The sequence below is a fragment of the Natrix helvetica genome (assembly GCF_964273705.1).
Source record: "Natrix helvetica genome assembly, chromosome: 3".
Lineage (NCBI taxonomy): Eukaryota > Metazoa > Chordata > Lepidosauria > Squamata > Natricidae > Natrix > Natrix helvetica.
Window position 1 is genome coordinate 120,806,411 of NC_138549.1, and position 21,072 is coordinate 120,827,482.

Here is a 21,072-nt window from a genome sequence, read left to right on the forward strand (position 1 = left end):
CAGTTGGAAATCGGGCTAAGATGTATCTTCCCAATCTTCTAAAAGAAGAAACCTGCTATTTCTTGACTAAATATTTTAACCTTTATATGGAAAGGCATAGTTGGTGGTGAAAAACATTGCAAAACATATTCTGAAGCCATTCCCAGTAATATACGGTAATTTCATCAGATCAGAAGTATTCAATGTAAGTGGGTAGAATACAGGATCCTGGAAGGAATTTGGAAAAAATGACATACTTTCAGGATAAGACTGAGATGTGTCATTCGATACATAAATAAGCCTACAGAGTGGGCTGAAGGGAATAATAGCTACTGCAGATTGGTCCCTGGTCCACTTACGGAAGGGCCTGTAGGACTGAGAGTAATAGATACTGCGGTAAGCTCTAGTACTTCTTTACAAGAAGAAAGCAAATGAGCAACTGTGGCCACCCTGTGCTTCTCAACACAACAGCATTGTGGATTCAAGGTTGAGCACCAGTTAAATATCCATGTTGACTTGGTCAATGAGCTAGAAAGAAAACTGGCATGATGCGATAAACAGAAACGGCAAAATTGACTGTTTTATTTAGAGAAGACCCTATCTAGATTTGCTTCTATTTGGAAACCACTACTGGACCTTTTGCTCAAAATGTAAAAAAAAACCTTTGATTTTAGGTTTCGATAATTAGAATGACTTTGTTATAGAAATGGCTTGAGCCATTTAGAAATGCAAAGCAAAAATTGAGGTAATTATTATTTTTTTTTTTTGTATTCTACACTGAACAAATCCTGAAGTCACTTTCCCCCCATCTTCCTTCTTTTGTCTTTCTAACTTTTTTCTTTTTGTATTTTTATCTTGCAATAAACTTTAATAAAGCATTTAAAAAAAATAATGTTAACATTTCCGGTATAATTGGATACACGCATTGCTGTACGTTAAGAAAATAATCCCTTGCCTGAGTGAATTCTAGCTTGTAATTTCCTCTAGTAATTTCCCAACCAACCTATGGAACAAAAGAAGCAGAATGCATAGACAATCAAAGGGGAATGTAATAAAGATCATGATAAAAAGAGAACATACAAATAATAGTGTTGAAATGTTGATTCCCGGGCGTCCTATTGAGATCAGTTCTCAAACATACTGTCTCTTCTTCGACAAACAAGTTCTAGAAGTCTGGTTCACAATGACCAGGGCTGGACAGAAGATCAATCCCAGACATAAATACCAAGCCACGCCTTTGATCTGGGCCTGAAACCAGTCAGAGCAAATGCCCAGTACTATAGTAAAAGTGGACAGCAAGTAAACTATTAGTCCGTACACGGTGTGGCACCTCCGGAGCTGAGCCACTAATGAAATCCTTAGTAGCTGTGGAAACAGCAGGCCCAATCCACACAGGACTTGCCCGCAGGTGGCCAATATGGTCACAAGACCCAGGGTGCTGTGCCAGGAGATGAAGTGTGGGAGTTCACTCCGGTTCTTGCTGGAGAAAATGAAGACCAATCCCAAGGTGGCAGCCACGAGGGCCAACATTTGTGCGATCCAATGCAGCTGCACTTTTACTTTGTGGGAGCAGAAGAAAAGAGTGCCCTCTGGAGAGAAGATCAGGATGGCTTCCGTCAGGCAGAGGCAGAACTGAGAACATAGGAACCCATTAGTAACAAGGCTACTTCTACTTGACAGTAACAACTGAGGTTAAAAAAAATATTTATTTTGCCCTTAAGTGATTTTTAAAAAAAATACCCTACACCTTTATTCCATTTGCAATCTTTGGGACAGATAATAGTTGTCCCCAATGGTCCAGCTCCTAATATACTCCCCCCACACAGATAATGGACATGTCAGGTTCAGCTTAACCTTTCCTGGTGCAGGTTTTCAATATGCAGTAAATGATAAGGTGGTCCATAATAGAAAAGCAGTTAAAAAGCAGTTAACTGATCTGGAGTGACATGAGAGGGGGGGGGAAATACTTTCACATGAAGAATAAGAGGTGAGTTTCCTTCAAGTCAAGCTCAACTCTTGGTAATTTCATAGACATGCCTATTCAGTTTTCTGGCCACTTATACACAATGGTTTGTTTTTTCAAGGACTTTTTTAAAAATCTTGCTCTTATTGATTTTATAAATAACTAGCTGAATATCCGTGCTTTGCTACAAAACTATGTGATTGGGCTTGGTTAATATAAAGCAACTGGCAGTTGGAAAAGAGTTCTTTTCAGGTGGGGAGGGGGAGTAGAATGTCTAAACTCCCAGCCCGCAGACCGGATGAGTCACGTACTGGTCATGCTCACTCCAAGTTTAGTGAAGGGGTAGCATCAGAGCGTGTTAATATAAGGCAACTGGCAATTGGAACAGAGTTCTTTTTAGGTGGGGGGGGGGGAGTAGAATGTCTAACTCCTTAGCAACAGAGCGGGTTAATAAAATACTGTATAAGAAATACTAATGATCAGATGGCATTTCGAAAAATCCTTTCTTAGCAAGCATCTAGAAGCCAAGAGGAACCTATGTAAATCCCTAACCTAATTTACAGTGCTGGGATTTCCTGGTCATCTCCTATCCCAGGACTAATCAGATCTGTCCTTGCTTGTTGTGAGACAAGGACTGGGCACTGACTGTTTACACTGTGGATGGTACTCAGTAAACTCACTTAGGTTTTGTTAATGAGCATCTGCAAAAACTGGAGAGGATGGAATAAAGGCTGATCTTGAAATCTTCCTCCTCTGTTGTCCTATGCTGTCATTGCCACTCGGGCAGCCCTCCTAGCATGCAAGCAGAAACAAGAGAAAGCAGAACATCACTCTTCCCTTTCTCTTTCTCCCCCCTCCCCAACCCAGGTGATCTGCAGTTTACACCTTAACCAGACATGCACTGTACAGGTAGTCCTCAAATTACAACATTTTGTTTAGTGACCATTAGAAGATACAACAACAGCAATGAAAAAAGTGACTTATTACTATTTTTCACACTTAAGACCACTGCAGCATCCCCATGGTCACATGATCAAAATTTGGATGCTTGGCAACTGACTCATATTTGGGACGATTGCAGTGTCTTGGGGGGTCATATGATCACTTTTTGAGACCTTCTAACTCAGAGCTTCTCAACCTTGGCCCACCTGAAGATGTGTGGACTTCAACTCCCAGAATTCCCCAGCTGGGGGATTCTGGGAGTTGAAGTCCATGCATCTTCAGGTGACCAAGGTTGAGAAACACTGTTCTAACTAGAAATGTCAATGGGGAAGCCAGATTCACTTAACAACTGTGTTACTAACTCAACAACTGCAGTGATTCACTTAACAATTGTGGCAAGAAAGGTCATAAAAGGGCAAGACTCACTTAACAAATGTCTCATTTAGCAACAGAAATGTTGGGCTCAATTGTGGTCGTAAGTAAAGGACTACCTGTATTTTGTACTTCAAAGGTAACATTTGGACTTTGAAAAGTGTGATGGGAAAAAGCCAGGCAGAGCCAAAAGCACTGACAACTATATTTGATTTAATTTTAACTACTAATATTCTCCATACGTTTAACAGGGAATGGGGGTGTAATCTAGGGGGAGGACATACGTAATTTAAAATGTTGAATTTTAAAGAGAAAGGATTTGAACTGATAAAAAGAAACTGCAAAGCTTTCTTTTTTAAAAAAAAATCACTATTCTGCTTCAACAGCTAAATGCTGAGTTTTTATAAGACAGAAAATGTTTAAGATTCAAGCAAACCACACCCATTATGACTGTTATGTTCTTGCTGGATGGCTCAAGTATTATTCAACAGGTGTCTAGACACAGTACTTGTCTGAATGAAAACACACCTATCTAGAAAGGTTTGGATGTTGAATGAGTCCTGTCATCTGCAAAAGAAGGACAAAAGGACTTTCTGCCTCTCTAAAAGGCAACCTGTATGCAACCTTAGCATTTATGCTCATTTTCTCATAAATAAAACCTAGGAAAAATGAACAATTCTGAGATATACCAAATAAGAAGAGAACAACTTACTGCAATTGACATGAACACCGGGTGCCAGGAAAATAAACCTGGAAGGAAGAGGGGGAAAAAGGAAGACTATTCAGCTTTGGCAAAGCAATCTAAAAATAAGCCTGACTTCACCAGCCAATTTGATGCCAGGAGACCGTAACAGAGGAAGTCTGATCTTATGCGTTTCTATGTTGCTGTTTCTGATGTTTTTATATTTTGTTTTGTTTTTAGGATTTACTAATGTTTGCTTCTCTCAATCATGTGCTAAGTGGGAGAGATATAAAATCAAATATACATTTATTATAAAGTTGTGACTGCATTCAAACAAGTGAGGGACACCTTTGTATCTTGGCTATGGAAGGTTCTGGATAACAGCCTATGCATATCCAGCCAACAGTTGCCAGTGCTAAAATGATGCAAAGAAAATATGCTATGGTTTAATTACAAATTCTCAGTCTGACTTCTCTGTCTTTCTCAAAATGTTCTGTATGTAAACTCCATATATGTATTCTGGTTTCAGGAAGTATGATTTGTTATGATTTGTCATTATAACATTTACAACATTGTCTTTCAGTGTTTCAAACATTTTAGCAAGGATGGTAGGTTATCTTGCAATAAATATCTAAGACAGCTTGGGAAGAATCAAAGACTCCAAGCATAATGCAGCATTTCCACTCTCTAAAAAGATAACCCATTCCCCCCTAAATACTCCTTTTAGCAAACCCCTGTCTTAAAGCATTTTCAAGATTTGTTCCACAAATATTATATGTATGTATGTATGTATGTATGTATGTATGTATGTATGTATGTATGTATGTATATGCTGGTTTTGTTGTATTCGGGTCTTTTCCCGTGTAAGGTTGAGATTGTCTTTGCAACGTTTCGGCAGGATCTCACCTGCCATCTTCAAGCTTGAAGATGGCAGGTGAGATCCTGCCGAAACGTTGCAAAGACATTCTCAACCTTACACGGGAAAAGACCCGAATACAACAAAACCAGCATACCTACACCTCTAGAGAAGTGACTGTTTTTTAGGTTTCCACTTGCAGTTTTAATGCTTTCCCACAATTTCTTCAAGTTCTCTAAATTTATTAAGTCTTCCCCCAGACCCTTTTCCTACTGCTAAGTTAAAGTGCTATTCGCCCATTATTTAGGCAATAGAAAACCAGCAAGAAATGTTCAACCCTCATTGCCAATCCCTATTCCTGCCTCTATTGTGTCTCCCAAATGGGCTCTCCTGATTTTGCATGCACAGTGCACAGTATGCAAAGCAATTACTTCACTCTTCCAGCTTTGCTATCCTCCCTCTTTTGCACGTCAATAGCTGAGGGCAAAAACACCTGCCAATCAAGCCACTGCATCAGTAATAGGACATATTGAGCAGTAGGATTATGTATGTCAACTCTATATTGCTTCTTGACCATCCCATCCTACCCCCCCTTACACCCAATTCTGTCGTAGCCAGGAGAATTATCTAATTTAGGCAACAATTGGTTCCGCCAATAATTTGCAAATCCAACCCTTATTTTGTGCATGATGTTATACAAGTGGCACATCTGGTAGATTTTTCCAAATATACATACCTGCAAGTACTATTGGCTATCACAATTCCCAGGCCTCATATTTTGCTAAAACGGTAAGCAGCTTTAAGGTGCAGGGCCATTTTAATATGTCTAGCACTAGTTACATGTTGTGTTGTATTTTTATATTTGGGGGAGAAAGTATTGGATGTACTTGGGACCTGGAAAATCTCCCTTTCCTGAATTTCCACCACTGCCTGTGGTGGAATGTGGATGAAACGCAGCACAAGAAAAGAGCAAAAAGCAGCCAAGGCCTTTTCCATTTAACAAGGGGCCATCCTTATTCTAGTATTTCAGCCTTATGCTAAACTAGTAACAGCCAGGTTCAAAGCAGTACCATTGATTGAGCTTTCTAGGGTTACTGCATGGCTCTGACAGCTCTCTAGCACTGCTTTTTAGGGTGGTAACAGTAAAACAGCTGTCTATGGTGAAGCACAATAGTTCTCAAGCTTGGCAACTTAAAAGACATGGGGACTTCAGTTCCCAGAATTCCACAGCCAGCATAATACAGAAGAAAGGCCACGCCCATCTCAAAAACCACTAACCCTATTTGCTACTGACATGGCTTTGCCTCCAATGTAATAGGTAGCAAAGCCTTACTCTGCTGATATTGCGGCCTGCTTGATGCTGTCGGCTTCTGAGGGAAAACCTGTGTCTCACTCGAGGATTAGGGATGAGATGAAGATGATGGCATGGAATCAGGACAATTTCTCCCCCCACGACCCCTCCCAAAATAATCTTACTATGGTATTTTGTACCATGCTTACGTACGAGAGGAAAAGCTCTCACCACACAAGAAATTTATACAATACAATACAATAGTAGAGTTGGAAGGGACCTTGGAGGTCTTCTAGTCCAACCCCCTGCCTAGGCAGGAAACCCTATACCGTTTCAGACAAATAGCTATCCAACATCTTCTTAAAGACTTCCAGTGTTGGGGCATTCACAACTTCTGGAGGCAAGCTGTTCCACTGATTAATTGTTCTTACTGTCAGGAAATTTCTCCTCAGTTCTAAGTTGCTTCTCTCCTTGATTAGTTTCCACCCATTGCTTCTTGTTCTACCCTCAGGTGCTTTGGAGAATAGTTTGACTCCCTCTTCTTTGTGGCAACCCCTGAGATATTGGAACACTGCTATCATGTCTCCCCTAGTCCTTCTTTCTCTTAAGCTAAACGTACCCAGTTCCTGCAACCGTTCTTCATATGTTTTAGTCTCCAGTCCCCTAATCATCTTTGTTGCTCTTCTCTGCACTCTTTCTAGAGTCTCCACATCTTTTTTACATCGTGGCGACCAGAACTGAATGCAGTATTCCAAGTGTGGCCTTACCAAGGCATTATAAAGTGGTATTAACACTTCACGTGATCTTGATTCTATCCCTCTGTTGATGCAGCCTAGAACTGTGTTGGCTTTTTTGGCAGCTGCTGCACACTGCTGGCTCATATTTAAATGGTTGTCCACTAGGACTCCAAGATCCCTTTCACAGTTACTACTACTGAGTAAGGTATCACCTATACTGTACCTGTGCATTCCATTTTTGTTGCCTAAATGTAGAACCTTACTCTTTTCACCATTGAATTTCATTTTATTAGATAGTGCCCAATGTTCAAGTTTGTCAAGATCCTTCTGTATCTTAAGCCTATCTTCTGGAGTGTTGGCTATTCCTGCCAGCTTGGTATCATCTGCAAATTTGATGAGTTCCCCATTTATTCCCTCATCCAAATCATTGATGAAGATGTTGAAGAGTACTGGGCCTAAAATAGAGCCTTGGGGTACTCCACTGCATACTTCCCTCCATGTAGATGCAGTTCCATTGAGAACTACACGTTGAGTGCGGTTGGTCAGCCAGTTACCAATCCATCTGGTGGTGATGCTGTCTAACCCACATTCTTCTACTTTATCTAGTAGTAGGTTATGGTCTACCTTATCAAAAGCCTTACTGAAGTCCAAGTAAACTATATCAACGGCATTCCTCTGGTCCACTAATTTTGTCACATTATCAAAGAATGCAATAAGATTAGTCTGGCATGATCTGTTTTTGACAAATCCATGTTGGCTTTTGGCTATTACTTTGTTTGCTTCTAGGTGTTCGCAAATTCGTTGCTTGATTATTTTTTCCAGAATCTTTCCTGGTATTGAGGTTAGGCTGATAGGTCTGTAGTTTCCTGGATCTAATTTTTTCCCTTTTTTGAAGATGGGAACCACATCAGTTCTTTTCCAGTCCTCTGGTAGTTCCCCGGTGTTCCAGGATCTCTGAAAGATATAATTCAGTGGTTCTGAGATCTCGTCTGCTAGTTCCTTCAGAACTCTGGGGTGTAATCCATCCGGTCCTGGTGATTTGAACTCGTCTAGGGTAGACAGGTGCTCACTTACCATTTTCTTCCCTATTTCAATTTGTGTTCCTAATTTTGTGGTGCTGCTTTTGATAGGTTGGACTGTTTTATTCCTTTGTGTAAAGACAGATGCAAAACATGAGTTAAATAGTTCTGCTTTCTCCCTGTTGCTTGTCACCTTCTTGCCACTTTCTCCTAGCAATGGACCAATTGTTTCCTTAACTTTTTTCTTGTTTTTAATATGTTGGAAGAAGCTTTTTTTGTTAATTTTTACTTTTGTGGCAAGCCTTTCTTCATTGTGAGCCTTAGCTTTCCTCACTTCATCTTTACAGGCTCGGGCTATTTGCTGATATTCTGCCTTAGTTATGTCCCCCTCCTTCCACTTTTTATACTTACTTTTTTTGTCTTTCAGTTTGTCAGATAGTTGTTTATGCAGCCATGCTGGTTTCTTTTGGGAGCTGTTGTTTTTCTTCTTCATTGGTATTGTGTTAGACTGGGCTTTTCTAATCTCATTTTTCAAAATTTCCCAAGCTTCTTGAGTTGTTTTCCCCTCGAGGATTCTCATCCATGGAATTTTTCCCAAGCTCTCTCTAAGTTTATTGAAATTAGCTTTCTTAAAGTCCAAGACTCTAGTTTGACTTTGTTCTACTACTTGTGTTTGGATAATGTTGAATTCCAATATTGCATGGTCACTTGCCCCCAGGGTTCCTATGGCTTCAACACCTTCTATCATTTCCTCTTCCATCATTTACCCGTACACAGGCGCTTTCTTCTTCTTTTTGTCACATGTAAGACTTCACACCCTCTCTTTATCATTCATAAGCCTTATTATAGCAGAACTGAAAAGCAGTCTTGTTATCCCAATCAACCTGGGGCATTCATAGCCGAGGAAAGGGAGGGGGGCAGGGGGAAGACCAAAAACTCAAGATAGCAATTGTGACTGTATGATCAAAGCCTTGCTCCTCTTTTACGTGTGAGACAGCCTCCCTGTGCTTGGGTACTATGGGAGAGGCGATTTATTGTCCACCTTTCAAGGTAGACCACACTAAGAAACCCAAGCTATGAATCTTAATACCTCTTTTATAGAGTTATACCAACAGAATCTTTTAAGTCAGAATGTGCCTCCCTCTCCTTCCCTTTATCTGCAAAAGAATTGGAGAGGGTCAAGCCTGAGATGCTTCTCAAATTGCATTTCTGCTTCAGATTCAAGTTTATTTTGTCTGGCTGATGTCTTGGTCATCTCTCTTCCTCCAGGTCTTCAGGTTTACTCTTCCAGCCCATTATATTTATGCCTATTTCTACTGGGCTTCTTGAAGCCCTCTAGAAATATGGTTGCCCCAGCTTCTGAAGCTGAGTTGCATAGGTCTTATGTGCTTCCCATGGTACACCTGCCATATGAAGCTTCAGCCTTGAAGACTACTGAACATATTTGATACTCTTGAGCCAAAGCTCAGATCAGGAAGCTCGACACCTATTCAGCAGGCTTCACCTGGAGAAGGAAAGTAGAGAAAGCAGAACTTCAGGCAACCTCCAAATTTGCTTCTCCTCCTTCTCTTTTTATTCCCATCATGCACAGGTGAGCAATTGAAGCGTGAGAGAATTTGGGGCAGAGTTGAATAGCACTGATTCCTTGCTACCAGTGAATGACTTTAAAAATCAGTGGTTTGGGATGATAGGACATGTATTCCTTCATTCTCCTCTAGTGGCCAACTGTAGTAGGGCAGGCCCCAAACATTGCTTCAAGAATGATTCACTGCTCACCCCAATTTGTCTGGCAAGGATCAATAACTATGGCTTTTGACACAGAACAAGGAAAGGCAGTAAGCTGCCTTCACAATAGCCAGGGACAATTTAATGTCAGGCATTCCATGTTCTTTTAATATATTCTTATTCTTCATGTCAGGGAAATAAGTGAACAAAAATGTATAGACCTCAAAATCCCCTCTCCTTGTCAAGTTGGTTTCAGTTATCTTCATCCATCATTTGGGTGTATGCACACAATCACACTTCAAGTCAGTTCAGTACTGACTCCTGGCTCCTGCCTGGACAAGTCCCTGCAGGTTTCTTGGAAAGATTTTAGAAGGGCTTAGCCTTCTTCCTAGGGCTGAGAGAGAATGACTAGTGCAAGGTCATGAAGATGGCTTTGTGCCTAAGAGGAGCCTAAAACCAACAGTCTCCAGGTTCCTAGCTTGATGCCTTAATCACTACACCAAACTCACTTTTAGTCTTTTTAAGTCAATCTACAGTACCTCTCATCGTCTAGGATCCACTATCTTGGATCAGATCACAAAAGATACAGCTACAGGGTTTGGGGATTTTTCTTTTAGTAGGGCTAAGAATTTCAGAAATTGAAGATGTTACCTCTGGTGATACCTTTACCAAAATGTCCCTTTCATAACGACATATTTTTTTTTTCAATTTGTGCAGGGAATTGCAGGGTGGGGAGGGGAAGAGGGAAGGAAGGGGAGGAACTACAGTTGTGTGCCAAATCTTCTACCAACTGAAAAGGCAGCACTTTTCAGACAAAACACCAAATTGGAGGGCAAATAGAATGCCTAGGGTTCAAGACTGAAGGTGTTTCACTGAATACCTGTCTTGGTTTCCCGACTTCCAATGAACACATCCCAGAGACACTGGACACATTTAATCTTAATGGGTTTTCTATGAAGAAGAGATTCTTCAAGTGTTGTTTTTTCTAAGCAGTAGACTTCTAAGTCTACTAAAATTTCTAGGCTATACACACTAATGCTCAGCATTTTTTGATTCCAGTGGTTGAAGAAGGGGGGATTAGAACAGCGGCCACCAACTTGTGGTCTGTGGGCCACTGGTGGTCTGTGAGAAAATGTTGGTGTTCCCAGGAAAAATTATTTGTATTTTTTATATTGCACTAAATCAGGGGTCCTCAAACTACGCCCCCTGGGATGGATATGTGCAATGAATGCTTGTGTTGCTACAGAGTGTCTCTCCCTTTGGTTTTTTTTTCTGTGGGTCAGAGGGGGGCATAAATTCCAACTTGGGGTCTGCTTCGGCCTCCTGGTGCAGGGCTTTGGCCGAAGGCTGGAGGGAAGTGCCACTGGTGGCGAAGAGCCAGAGGACCTTGTTCCAGTGGGACTGCATCATGGCCTGGAACTGGCTTAATTGTCTTGCTGAGTCTCCGGGTGCTGGTACCTGGCCTTGCAGTCCTGCAGGTCTTTCCTTTGCTTGGAAAGCCTAAGCTCATAGTCCTCAGTGAGGTGCTTTGGTCAGATCCAATTTGAAATGAGCTGTTTTGCCAACTCTTTTTTAGCTCCAATAACTGCTTCCTATTGGGCCCTAAGGAGTCCGGGCAGGGAGGCAAAGAATGGCTGGGAGGGGAGGAGCGAGTAGAGGCTCTCGAGGCGCCCCTCGATGTGAGTGATATCGAATTGGCCATGCCCATGCAGTCACGTGACCACCTAGCCATGCCCACCCAGCCGGTCATTAGATAGATCATATTAGTGATCCGGAGAATTTAAAATTATGAATTTAGTGATTCCTGAGGTCCGAAATGTTGGTGACCCCTGGAATAGAAGATTGCAAGAGGTGGAACAATGAATCAAAGGAATTTGGTTATTTCACACATCTCATTCGGTCCTGGATTGTCTTTCTTCTTTTGTATTAGAGAGAGAGAAGCCTGTGTGAGCCTTGAACTTAATAAAGTAGAAATGTACTGCATTAAATACATTACAAAGCTCATGCCACTGTGTTTCCACTCTTAAAATGGTAGTGTAGTATCATATCCATTTTTGGCAGTTAAATTGTAGACATTAATTTGCAACAACCACTGCAGAGGATCATAAATCTGTCGCCTGGAAAAAGAGATTTTGGACTATGTAGCATTGTGAAATGGATATCTCTCCATAGCAACCAAAAAATCTATAGTGATCAGTTTAACAAAAATCAGAACTGAATTGGCCTAGAACAGCAATGGCAAACCTTTTTTTGGCTCGCGTGCCATAAGGGGGGGAGCACAGGGGGGTTGTGCACGGGTGTGCCACACCCATAATGCAACACGCGACCCCCATTTTTTCCATGCATTTTTCGCTCTCCCCAGGCTTCAGAGGCTTTATAGGAGCCTGGGGAGGGCGGAAAAAGCCCCCCTGCCCCCCCAGAGGCCCTCCGGAGGCTTCAGGGACCTTCAAGAGACTTCCCTGAAGCCTCCGAAGGGCAAAAAACAACCCTACGAGCAAACTGGAAGTGACTTCCAGTTTGCTCATAGGGTGGTTTTTAGTCCTCCGGAGGCTCCAGGGAAGCCTCCTGAAGGTCCCTGAAGCCTCCAGAGGGCTTAAACCGATCCTACGAGCAAACCGGAAGTCTGTTCCCGAACTTCCAGTTTACCCATAGGGGCAGTTTTTTGCACTCCGGAGTCTTCAGGGAAGCTCCTGAAGCCTCCAGAGGGCCTCCGGGGAGGCCGGGGAGGCTCGTTTCACCCTCCCCAGGCTCCTATAAAGCCTCTGGAGCCTGGGGAGAGTGAAAAATGCCTTTAAAAAAGGCTGAACTCAGTTGGCCAGTGCGCGCATGCGTGCTGGCCAGCTGACAGGGCAATGCCTCACGTGCCCTGACAAATGGCTACGCATGCCATAGGTTCGCCATCCCGGGCCTAGAAGGAAGATACAGCAATTCAGAAGTATAGGGGAGAATTCTGCATATTGAAATACTGTATCATTTGCTCCTCAACAAATACAATGTACTAACTTAACCATTATCCAAATCTCCGGAGTAAGTTTTAGTTCTTTTGAACGGGTATATTGAAATATACGGAGGAATACTCGATGAGAAACTTAGAGATTAAACTTAGTAGAAATTCATAGACTGTCTCTTCGAGCTATGTACAGAGGCATGGAAACAAATGAGCTTTGCCATAATACGTTCCCGTATTTGAAATAAACAAATGAATTAATATTTTTCATTCAAAAAATTAGATTTGCAAAATCCAATGATAGTATTCTGAGATTTCCCATGCCTTTTCCTTTACTGGGCTGCTGACTTTAATGGGATTTCACAAAAAGAAACACTCCACTGTGTCTCTCCCCATCTCCCATTCCTAAATCTTAAACAGGCTCTGAAAATATACAGAGCATACCAGCCCTGTTGCTTTCAATAGAAATACATTAAACAGGTTAAACCTAATGGAAATCTGCTCCACTTAAAAGTGCTCAACTCTGGTTGAATCATGCCTACCGATAGTTATTGCAAATATAAGAAAGCTTTCATACAGACGTGGCTTTTTTTCTACACATAAAAGAAACAGAAACAATCCAGTAACCATAGAACTGTAGTGTCTTTACTGATGCTGTTGGATTCCAAAATAAGAAACATCTGTTATATACCGGAGAGCTGTCAAGTTTTAAAAGGTCATGTGCACATGCACAGGGTGGCAGGGTGCAGGGCGATGTCACATGTGCATTGCATTATGAACATGGGCACATGCATGCAGTTGCGGGCACATGCGTGCATTGTTGCAGGCACATATGTTTAAGTTTAAGTTTAAGTTTTATTAGATTTATAGACTGCCCCCTCTCCCCAAAGGGACTCGGGGCGGTGTACAGACATCTCAATAAAAACCGTATACAGAAATAAATACCCTTAAATTCCCAAAAAATCGAATTAAACAATAGGCTGTACAAAGTGATAAAAATTAAAAAACAACCTAAAAACCCACCCCCTAAAAATTTAAAATACAGACTTGAGGGACTAAAACTGCGGTTAGGCCAGGCCAGCTAAATTGAACAGGTGGGTCTTAAGCTTCTTACGGAAGGAGCAGAGATCGGTGGCTGTTCTGATATCGGGGGGGGGGAAGTTAATCCAGAGGGTCGGGCCCATCACAGAGAAGGCCCTGCTCCTGGGCGCCACCCGCTGGCACTGCCTAGTGGACGGCACCCGGAGGAGTCCCTCCCTGTGAGAGCGAATCGGCCGAAGGGATGTATGGGGCAGGATGCGATCCCGCAAATACCTGGGTCCTGTGCCAGGATATGCACAACAATGCACGCATGTGCCTGCAACATATGTGCATTGTTGCAGGCACATGCGTGCATTGTTGCGTGCACACGTTCAGCACACGACAACAAAAAGGTTAGCTATCACTGATTTATACCTTTAGTTCTGGGTACAATTAAATTGTTACAAATGAGAATTGCAGCCACACAAGATACTAAATTACAAACCAGTAACTTGTACAGTATCATTAATCTATTAAATATGTTTGTTCTTTATCGTTCTTGCTTTGGATGAACTTCTTAAATGATTCCCTTTGCATGTGCCAGCTCTCACTCTCTTGGAACTGTAAGTGATCTAAATGGTCAACCATCCATTAAATTCAACCTGATTCTATCTTGCCTTTCAACTCTCATAACTCCCAAACATAATCTAGCTGTCACCAAAGTACCATATGATTCCATTACTATGAGACAAGTAGCCAATCAAAATCAACTGTGGGACAGTTGTCCTGTGATACCTATCTTCCATGTTAATACTTAGCTAATTCTAACATTACCTACCACTCATAGGAAGAGCCTCACATCCCCATTTCCCTAGTTCAGAATCCAAGACACTTCAAAGCATCAGTGTTAACCTGCAGTTGAAAGAAATGCTGTACACTACTGTAATTCTAGGTAATTAATGTGGGAGAAAATGAAAGTTTAATCAGTATTTCCCTTTAAATAATGTATACTACGAACTGTACAGTAATCAGATATCTTTTTTTACATCCTCTGCAGATGCCCAAGATTGTTTAATTACCATTTCTCCTACCTTTATATTAAAATAGCAACATCCTACAAATGTTTAAAAAGGCTTCCTTCTCCATCTCCATGTACATTGGGGCAAGAGAAGCCAATTTTCATAAACTAAGCTATATAAAGAATTTCTCTCTCTCCCTCTCTCTCTCTCTATCAGCTATTTTTATATACCGCAGTTTAATACAGTCTACTCTTTCTCACCAAAAGCGCAAAACAAAAATAGATGAACTAAAACCCCAAATCCAGCACCTGGAGAAGAAAAGAAAAAATCACGTTCATGCAGTGATGTTCACAAAAAAAAAAAGCGCTTCTTGCTTCGGTGATGGTGTAGATAGATTTTCACAGGTTTTCTCCGTCGTTAAAAGCGTCCTAGTTTACCCACCCCCCCTTTATAACTCTCTCGGTTGACCTGTGTAATTCTTCCCCCACTGCCTTGGGACTATTTTTTCCCCCTGATTTCTGGCTCGTCCCACCGATGTGACGCGATCGGCCAGCCTGATATACTCACTGCTTAATTCTTAAGCTCGTGTGTGAATAAATAAAAGTTGAGGGCAAGACTAAGTCACTCGGCCGAGATTATTAGGCGGGCCCTCCCGCTGCCCTATCTCTAAGGTTCTGAACCGATGGCCCCGGGAGCGACCCAAGTACGGAGATGCGACCCAGGACAACCCAGAAAAGAAGAGCCTTTTGGGGGGAGGGAAAGAGACGAGCTGCCGCTTTCAAGGAAAGAGTCCCTAGCGGGATCAGCCTGTGCTGGGAGTAACCGGAAACACGGGATTCACTCACTAGTGCCAGGCCTGGAGAGCAGGAGCAGAAAAACGGTCATTCCCCAAGCCGCCAGGTGGGCCAGGGCCCCGCAGCCGCGCCGCAGCCAAACAAACGCGCGGCAGCCGGCGGGGGCGTCCGACATGGCGAAGCCTTCCCCTCCCCTCCCCTGCCGCCTTCCCCTCCGGCGTTTTACTCTAAGGAAGGGAAAGGGCTGGGTGTGGTTTGCAGCCTCCCGCGACGCAGAAGCACCTGTTGGGCGGGCCGTCGCCCGGGAGCAAAGGCTAGGAGGGCTTCCCGGGCGTGGCAACCTGGGAAGCGCTGCTTGGGCGCCTCGTTCGTTCCATTCCGCTTCCAGTAGTCTCTTCTTACGGGACGGCCCACGAGGCTTCTTTGCCGTCTTTTTTTAAAGGATTCCTGTGGTTTGTTTGGAAATCGCCAGGCCCTAATAATCTTTCGGCCCTAAGGTGTGGAGAAATGGTCGAGGAGGAGGGAGGGAGTTATACAAGATGAAGTATATACAAGATTGTGATTACATGAAATGGATACGAATAAATGGGGTTGTTAGGACAGGGACGGTGGGCACTTTGCTGCGCTTATGCACCGCCCTTACAGACCTCTTAGGAATGGGGGGAGGTCAACAGTAGACGGTCTAAGGCAGGGGTGTCCAAACTTGGGAACTTTAAGACTTGTGGACTTCAACTCTTAGAATTCCCCAGCCAGCCATGCTGGCTGGGGAATTCTGGGAATTGAAGTCCACAAGTCTTAAAGTTCTCAAGTTTGGACACCCCTGGTCTAAGGCAATGGTTCCCAACCATTTTTTTAAATTGAAAAAGTTTTATACAAACATATTTTCCCCTTTTAACCCCCCCACCATACAGTAAAAATCCCATACAGATACTATACCCCCTCCCCTCCCCCCAGCCCCCCCTAAAAAAAGGAAATTCAAATATTATACCAATTATTTTACCCCCTCCCCTCCCCGTCTAAAAGTAAATTACTCATTCACATATTGTACCCCCTCTCTTCCCAGCAATCACAATATAAATTTCTCTTAAAATAATAATAGCCCATCAATCCCTTCTTCTAAACTAATTTAACATATATAAATCATAATATAAATTTCTCTTAAAATAATATTTCATTAATCCCATCTTCTAGTATATTTATGCATATATATTGCCCCACCCTCCACCCTAACCCACCCCCACCTCCCACTCAACCCCCCCCCCTGACTTCCACTATACACCAGGCAATGGTTCCCAACCATTTTTTGACCATGCCCCACCTAAGCACCTCTAAAATCCTGATTACCCCCCCCCCCACATATAATTCTTACTTCACTCAAAAAGTGAACTTTATTCACATGGAGGAAGCCTAAAAGACCATTAACTTGGTTTAAATAAGGTTCAAATTGCCCCCATTAAAAATCAAATTGCCCCCCTGTGGGGCGTGGATCTCATGTTGGGAACCACTGATCTAAGGTTAAAGTTGTGGGGATTTGGGGAAGAAACCACTGAGTCAGGTAACACATTCCAGCATTGACCACTCTGTTGCTGAAGTCGTATTTTCTGCAATCAAGTTTGGTATGGTTTACCTTAAGTTTGTATCTATTATGTACTGTTGTGTGTCGTCGTGGTTGAAGCTGAAGTAGTCATTGACAGGACATTGTAATAGATAATTGTATGTACTATGCTTAAGGTCAGACCATAGTTCTAAGTTGTCTTAAGCCCAAAATTTCAAGTCTGGTGGCATAAGGTATTCTGTTGCGAGCAGTGGAATGGAAGACTCTTCTCATGAAATATCTCTGGACTCGCTCAATTCAGAGATAGGTTCCTACCAGTTCAGACCGGTTCAGACCAGTAGTGGTTTGACAGCCTGGGTGGATGGAACCAGCAGCAACCCAGGCCCGCCATGCCCCTGAACTGGTTTTCTGGGCGCCACCGTAAGCGCTGCCATCTTGTTTTTCGCTTCTGCGCATCCGCAGAACAATTTTAATTGCATTGCACATGTGCGTGCATGCACAGCGTGCATACAAGCAAACCGGCAATAGTGCCTGCCGGAACCCACCTCTGGCTCAATTGGGTTAATGTCCAATATGTAGTTGATATGAGTTGGAATGCAATGCCCGCTACCGTCTCACCCAGGCTAGGTTCTCAGGACCCACTTGCCCAAGTAAGCCTACTTATCAGTATTCTCCCATGTCGGGCAAAAATAGGATGAGTTGGTTTGGGATGCACCCAAAATTTAAAATACATTGAAGAGGGCAATGTGTCAATCAGATGACTTGTAAACCATCATCTATTTGTAGACCACTTAACAACAGTTCATTTAAGTGATTGTTTCAAGTCACAATGGCACTGAAAAAGATACCTTATGATCATTTTCCACACTTATGACCATTGTAGCATTCCTGTGGTCACGTGAACTGACTCATATTTACGATGATTGCAGTGTCCTGGGGTCATGCGATCACCTTGTGCAATCTTCTGACAAGCAACAATACAATAATACAATACAATAGTAGAGTTGGAAGGGACCTTGGAGGTCTTCTAGTCCAACCCCCTCCCTAGGCAGGAAACCCTATACCATTTCAGACAAATAGCTATCCAACATCTTCTTAAAGACTTCCAGTGTTGGGGCATTCACAACTTCTGGAGGCAAGCTGTTCCATTGATTAATTGTTCTAACTGTCAGGAAATGTCTCCTCAGTTCTAAGCTGCTTCTCTCCTTGATTAGTTTCCACCCATTGCTGCTTCTTCTACCCTCAGGTGCTTTGGAGAATAGTTTGACTCCCTCTTCTTTGTGGCAACCTCTGAGATATTGGAACAATGCTATCATGTCTCCCCTAGTCCTTCTTTCTCTTAAGCTAGACATACCCAGTTCCTGCAACCGTTCTTCATATGTTTTAGTCTCCAGTCCCCTAATCATCTTTGTTGCTCTTCTCTGCACTCTTTCTAGAGTCTCCACATCTTTTTTACATCGTGGCGACCAGAACTGAATGCAGTATTCCAAGTGTGGCCTTACCAAGGCATTATAAAGTGGTATTAACACTTCACGTGATCTTGATTCTATCCCTCTGTTGATGCAGCCTAGAAACTGTGTTGGCTTTTTTGGCAGCTGCTGCACACTGCTGGCTCATATTTAAATGGTTGTCCACTAGGACTCCAAGATCCTAGTTGGATCCAAGATCCAACGTCAATGGGGAAACCAGATTTACTTAACAGCCGTGTTGCTAACTTAACAATTGCATTGATTCACTTAACTGTGGCAAGAAAGGTAATAAAATGGGGTATTACTCACTTAACAAATGTCTCACTTAGCCACAGAAATTTTCAGCTCAATTGCAGTTGGAAGTCAAGGACTACCTGAACCCAACCTACCCTGGCTTGGAGTTAGCCTAAGCATCATTCCCTTTTTAATGTCATTCTAACATCTCCTCTTTTCAAGCTACACTTTTTAAGGAAGATGTTGCAGATCCCAAGAATTGGGATTATTCTGGAGTTTCTTACCTGATACTTCTAAATGTCAGTTTCATAATTTTCCAGGTGAACATCTCTAAGTGTGTATCTAGTAAATTGTATGTAGTAAATTGTACGCCGCCCCGAGTCCCTTGGTGGAGAGGGTGCGGCATATAAAAAATGATTAATAAAATATCTGTATTTTCTTACACACTAGCAGGGAGCATATGTATCTTTCTTCTCTTCCCTCAACTTCATGATATGGATAAAGCTACACGGAAAGCATCCATCTGTATTCTTCCTGCTGTTTTTGAAAGCTCTAGGTCACTTCTCTGTGCCTGAGAAACAATGAAGCAGTGGGGTGTAGATTTGCCTGAAAAGATCAGTTCTGCCTTTACAAATGGCCAAGTGAGATTTATCTAACTTTTTACTCCGAAGTTCAGTGAAACAAAGTAGAAGCCACATTACCAGTTAAATGGCCATTTGTATATATTACTACTGCATTGTAAGTTATGTATATTCAGCGTTTCTGGGTTCTACTCCTTCAAGTCACACTTCCAACACTATCTGGTGCCTTCCACAACTTCTGAAAACTGAGGTATTTCTTGCTTCTGGAATTTAGCATCTTTGTTCACACATATTTTTCTATTAATGACAGTTCCCACATCTCTTAATCTTTGCTGACATTTAAGCTATGTTCAGTATCTAGAACTTTAAGCAGTAAAGGAGTACTCCTTTACCTGAGTTTCTCTGGCGCAAACCCCAATTAATTAAGGCTCAATAAGATATTCCTCAAATTCTTACAAGTTTTCTGCAGCTCAAGAATTAGACGTATTGTAGAGTGAAAAATCTCTCATTATTGGGTTAAGCCATTGTCACTGTAATGTTTTGGCCCAGCCCTATTGTTACTAAGAAAAAGGTATGCATAAAAAATAGAAGTTTTGGTATTCCTTTGGCAAATAATGTACATTACTCTAGAGCTTTACATTACTCTTAAGTTTCATCTTTGAGTTTAGATCCTGAAGATGAAACTCAAATATGTTGGCCACCTAATGAGAAGGAAGGACTCAATGGAGAAGAGCCTAATGCTGGGAACGATTGAGGGCAAAAGAAGGGGATGAGAGAGAATGAGGTGGCAGGATGGTGTCACCGAAGCAGTAGGCATGAGCTTAAATGGACTGCAGAGGATGGTAGAGGACAGGAAGGCCTGGAGGAACATTGTCCATGGGGTCGTGATGGGTCAGACACGACTTCACAACTAGCAACACTCTCTAGCAGTGGCCCCCAACCTTTTGACCACCAGAGACCAGTTCCATGGAGAGAGGTTTTGCTGTGGACTGGAGGGAGCATGGTTTCATGTGCTGCCTGCATCCCAAAGATGGGGCTTTGCTTGTTTGTACGACCCAGTTTCTGTCATGCCACAGACCAGTGCCGGTCCATGGACCGGGGGTTGAGGACCCTTACTCTAGAGCAGAGGGTGTCAAACTCAATTTCATTGAAGGCCACATCTGGGTTGTGTTTGACCTGGAGGTGTGTGGCCAGTTCAACATCACTCTTGTCATGGCGCCTGTGGTGGCCCAAGAGCTCTGCCAGTGAAAACAGGCTCCCAAGTTCCGTTTTCAGCTGCCACAGCCTCCTGCAGTAAAAATGGAGCTCAGGAGCCCATTTTTGCTGGCAGAAGCACCACGGCTGGTCCTTCACTGTTTCCAGGGCAGCCCCATGGGCCAGATCTAAGTACTCCACAGGGCGGATCCAGCCCCTGGGTCTTGAATTTGACACCCGTACTGTAGAGGCATCCAGAGCCACTGAATATATTTTTCAAACCAGCCTCCTTCCAGATGTGCTGAACCACAAGTTCTATGGTGCTGGCTAAATTTATTGCTAAAATTTGACAAGGAGACCTAGATGGGGAAATCTGGAGTACAAAGGTGGACTGATTAACAGACTTGTAAGTTAAGTGCCACGACATACGCAGGAAGATGGCAAAATATTAATATCTCCTGTAATCCTAATTATGGGGTCCCTGCTTCTGTACCCCTCCGGTCATTATATAGTTGGGAAAGGGATTCTGCATTTTTGTCAGTGTCCTTTGATTCAGTTTTTGTCTGTCTTTCTTTCCTTACTTCTTTCCTTACTTATTTATTTACTTGCTTATGTACTTATTTACTTGCTTATTTATTTATTTCTCTAGGGAAAACCACCACAACACCAAAAAATACCAAACCAATCACAGTC

General features: G+C 42.6%; 1 protein-coding gene across 2 annotated transcripts; it reads right to left on the reverse strand.

Moving 5' to 3' along the window:
- Window positions 1-1,010: 1,010 nt before the first annotated feature.
- Window positions 1,011-15,734, reverse strand: CYB561D1 (cytochrome b561 family member D1). 2 transcript variants are annotated; one of them, XM_081947778.1, is made up of 3 exons: window positions 15,629-15,734; window positions 3,969-4,006; window positions 1,011-1,611 (listed from the first exon to the last, which is right to left on the reverse strand). In XM_081947778.1, the coding sequence occupies exons 2-3, from the start codon at window positions 3,978-3,980 to the stop codon at window positions 1,111-1,113; spliced, it is 513 nt and encodes a 170-aa protein (XP_081803904.1). In that variant the 5' UTR covers window positions 3,981-4,006; window positions 15,629-15,734; the 3' UTR covers window positions 1,011-1,110. The 2 variants fall into 2 exon arrangements, with proteins under 2 accessions (XP_081803904.1, XP_081803903.1); XM_081947777.1 differs by lacking the exon at window positions 15,629-15,734 and adding an exon at window positions 15,398-15,607.
- Window positions 15,735-21,072: the final 5,338 nt, after the last annotated feature.

Bases quoted from the DNA above. Each gene is read 5' to 3' on its own strand.
- CYB561D1 (XM_081947777.1), bottom strand. From the start codon at position 15,521: ATGTCGGACGCCCCCGCCGGCTGCCGCGCGTTTGTTTGGCTGCGGCGC. The intron at 4,007-15,397 runs GTGAGTGAATCC...TCTTCCTTCCAG, and splicing joins GCTCTCCAGGCCTGGCACTA to GTTTATTTTCCTGGCACCCG. The intron at 1,612-3,968 runs GTAAGTTGTTCT...CTATGTTCTCAG, and splicing joins CGGTGTTCATGTCAATTGCA to TTCTGCCTCTGCCTGACGGA.